We start from the raw sequence: 2,406 nt of genomic DNA, 5'->3' as shown, positions 1-2,406 counted from the left end.
CCCCCCCCCCCCCCAAAAAAAAAAGAAATACATGCGCTCTTATATCTGTGAATCGATCTCCGGTGTTTTCTCCGCGAAGAATATACTGGAGTAGATACTCTCCGATTCGCGGCTTGCGATGGACAATCATCCCGGTACTAAGATCACAGCTCGCCGGGGTTGACGACATTAAGGGCGAACGCCGAGTTTGTTTCGCCCTTTTGTCCGATCGCACGTGCTGAATATTGACCAACGTCGTTGGCCGTGCAGGTCTTCATGCCGAATTCGAAGGACGTGTTGCCATCCGAGCTGAAGTGGTATCTGCTGCTGGTCTCGGGGATTGCCTTGCCGTCCTTCAGCCAGGTTACTGGAAAATTCGCATTTATTAGTATTTAATTGCTGCTCTAAAAGAGAGAGTAATTGATATCGATACGATATATTTAAACTCCGTAAAACGATTGTGTAAATTGTCGGAAACAGTTTTACCTTTCAAAGGCACGGTATCAGTCTTGCACGTGAAAGTCACCGACTCGCCTTCGCTCACTGTTGCAGACTGCGGGAATGTCGCGAACGCTGGGCTCTTCGGCTCTTCATTTTGAGCTGGAAATGCACGCGACAGGGAATTAAATTTCTATCATTATCTTAGGAAATTGACTGGATGATCAATCATTTTCTATCGAGCTCTTTTTTGTAGTTCTTCTATGAAAGCTTTATCTTAGACAGTTACTTATTAGTGGTCATAATTTCTTCGAGTGTGGTTTTTTTAGATTAGAATATAAAGTTATTTTTTTTTATCAATTGATAATTTTCAATAGATAAAAATTGGACGAAAATTAAGATCGCTTATCTTCGCATGCTCGCATAGCTGATAACAACCGATTAAAACTTACCGAGTACGTTTAACGTGCACGACGAGTAGCTCTCTCCTGCATCATTGAAAGCTTCGCACGTGTAAGTGCCGGAGTCCTCGGGGAATATTTCGGCGATGACTAGCTTGTAGATGTTAGCCTCGTTAGTATACTGGAAGTCCTTGCTAGGCTTGATCTCTTTATTGTTGTGCAGCCACACCACGTCGAACTTCTTGGCACCGATTATTCGGCAGCTAAGTGTCACCGCTTCGCCATCCTTCACGTACTTGCTCGACAGGTGGTCCACGATTTTCGGCGATTTGTCGTCGCTCGTCTTCTTTCCAGCTGCATTTTCCCCGGCTGTGAAAGGGCAAAGTGTAACATAAGTTTCATATCGTACCTCTTCCGCTTGAATTTGAAGATGGAAGAGCATTTGTTCTCATAAATCTATCTTCCGATTAAATAAAATAAGATAAAATAAAAGGAAATAAAAACATATGTGCAAAATTTAAGCACAATTAAATCTAAATATCAAACTTTAAATCATATTGAATTAATATTGATAAAAGTTTTGGATATTCTTACCTTTTATGGTCAGTTTGCAAGATGTCGTGTCACTACCGATGCTGTTGGTCGCGAGGCACGTGTATTCGCCTTCATCCTCGGGGAATACTTCGTTGATTGTGAGAACAGCTACTCCATTCTTGTATTTGAGATCGATGACCTCCGACGAGCTTAGCAGCTATAAGAGAATCGCGTAAATAAACGTGATTGCTAATAAGAATTAATTTTTTCATTTACGTGATTTTTTAACGCGATTTCTTTAGATAATTATTAACATTTTTATATTGATCATTACGATTAATTCGCATAATTCTGTGTCCATAAATTTATTTTATAATATTTTACTGGCAAGTAATATATGGTAAGATTTTATTTTAATTATCGCGAGAGTTGATTTTGAACTTATGTCTACCTTGCCGTCTTTACTCCAAGTGATTTGCGGTTCCGGGTCGCCCTCAACTTTGACTTTGAGCTCCAGTTGTTCGCCGTCGTTGACCGTGAGGTTTTTAAGCTTCTGTGTAAACTGCGGCGATCTCATCGAGTCATCCGAGGGTACTTTAACATTCATACGACAATAAAATTAAGAATACACTAAATATTCGTAAAATTATTCATTAAAATAATGACATGATAAAACGATATGCTTACGGATGAGTTCTTTGGTCGAACTTCTAGATCGAGATGGACTGCCGGTGGTGTCGAGCTTCGAGCCGTATGTTTTCACGCTTCGTTTGTCGGAAGATTCGTTAATTTTGAGACTGGAGCTATCCTGTAATTACATATAAAAATCAGTAATACTTTTAAATGATAATCTTATTTTGTGTTGTGTAAAATATTTTAAATATTTTAATTCATACACACATTTCTACATTCTTTATATATATTATAATATATGTATAACTTTTTTCTAAGATTTTACATAATAGGATTTATGTGGTATGATAACAGGCAAAGATTCGAATATTCGTTTTATATATTTTATATAATTTATAAAGATTTATTATATAAACTATAT

At 38.0% G+C, this 2,406-nt stretch overlaps 1 protein-coding gene across 1 annotated transcript in view; it reads right to left on the bottom strand.

The window, feature by feature from the left end:
• Positions 1–14: 14 nt before the first annotated feature.
• The window catches only part of LOC115246074 (twitchin), a 111,181-nt gene continuing 108,789 nt past the window's right edge, over positions 15–2,406 (bottom strand). Inside the window, 6 exon segments of the mRNA XM_029824661.1 lie at positions 15–346; positions 466–579; positions 870–1,187; positions 1,413–1,569; positions 1,804–1,946; positions 2,040–2,160. Of these exon segments, the coding sequence (XP_029680521.1) occupies positions 144–346; positions 466–579; positions 870–1,187; positions 1,413–1,569; positions 1,804–1,946; positions 2,040–2,160 (1,056 nt within the window). The 3' untranslated portion in view covers positions 15–143.

The sequence above is a fragment of the Formica exsecta genome, unplaced genomic scaffold, assembly GCF_003651465.1.
Source record: "Formica exsecta isolate Colony F162 unplaced genomic scaffold, ASM365146v1 scaffold138, whole genome shotgun sequence".
Taxonomy (NCBI): Eukaryota; Metazoa; Arthropoda; class Insecta; order Hymenoptera; family Formicidae; genus Formica; species Formica exsecta.
This window is presented reverse-complemented; position numbering and strand designations above follow the sequence as displayed.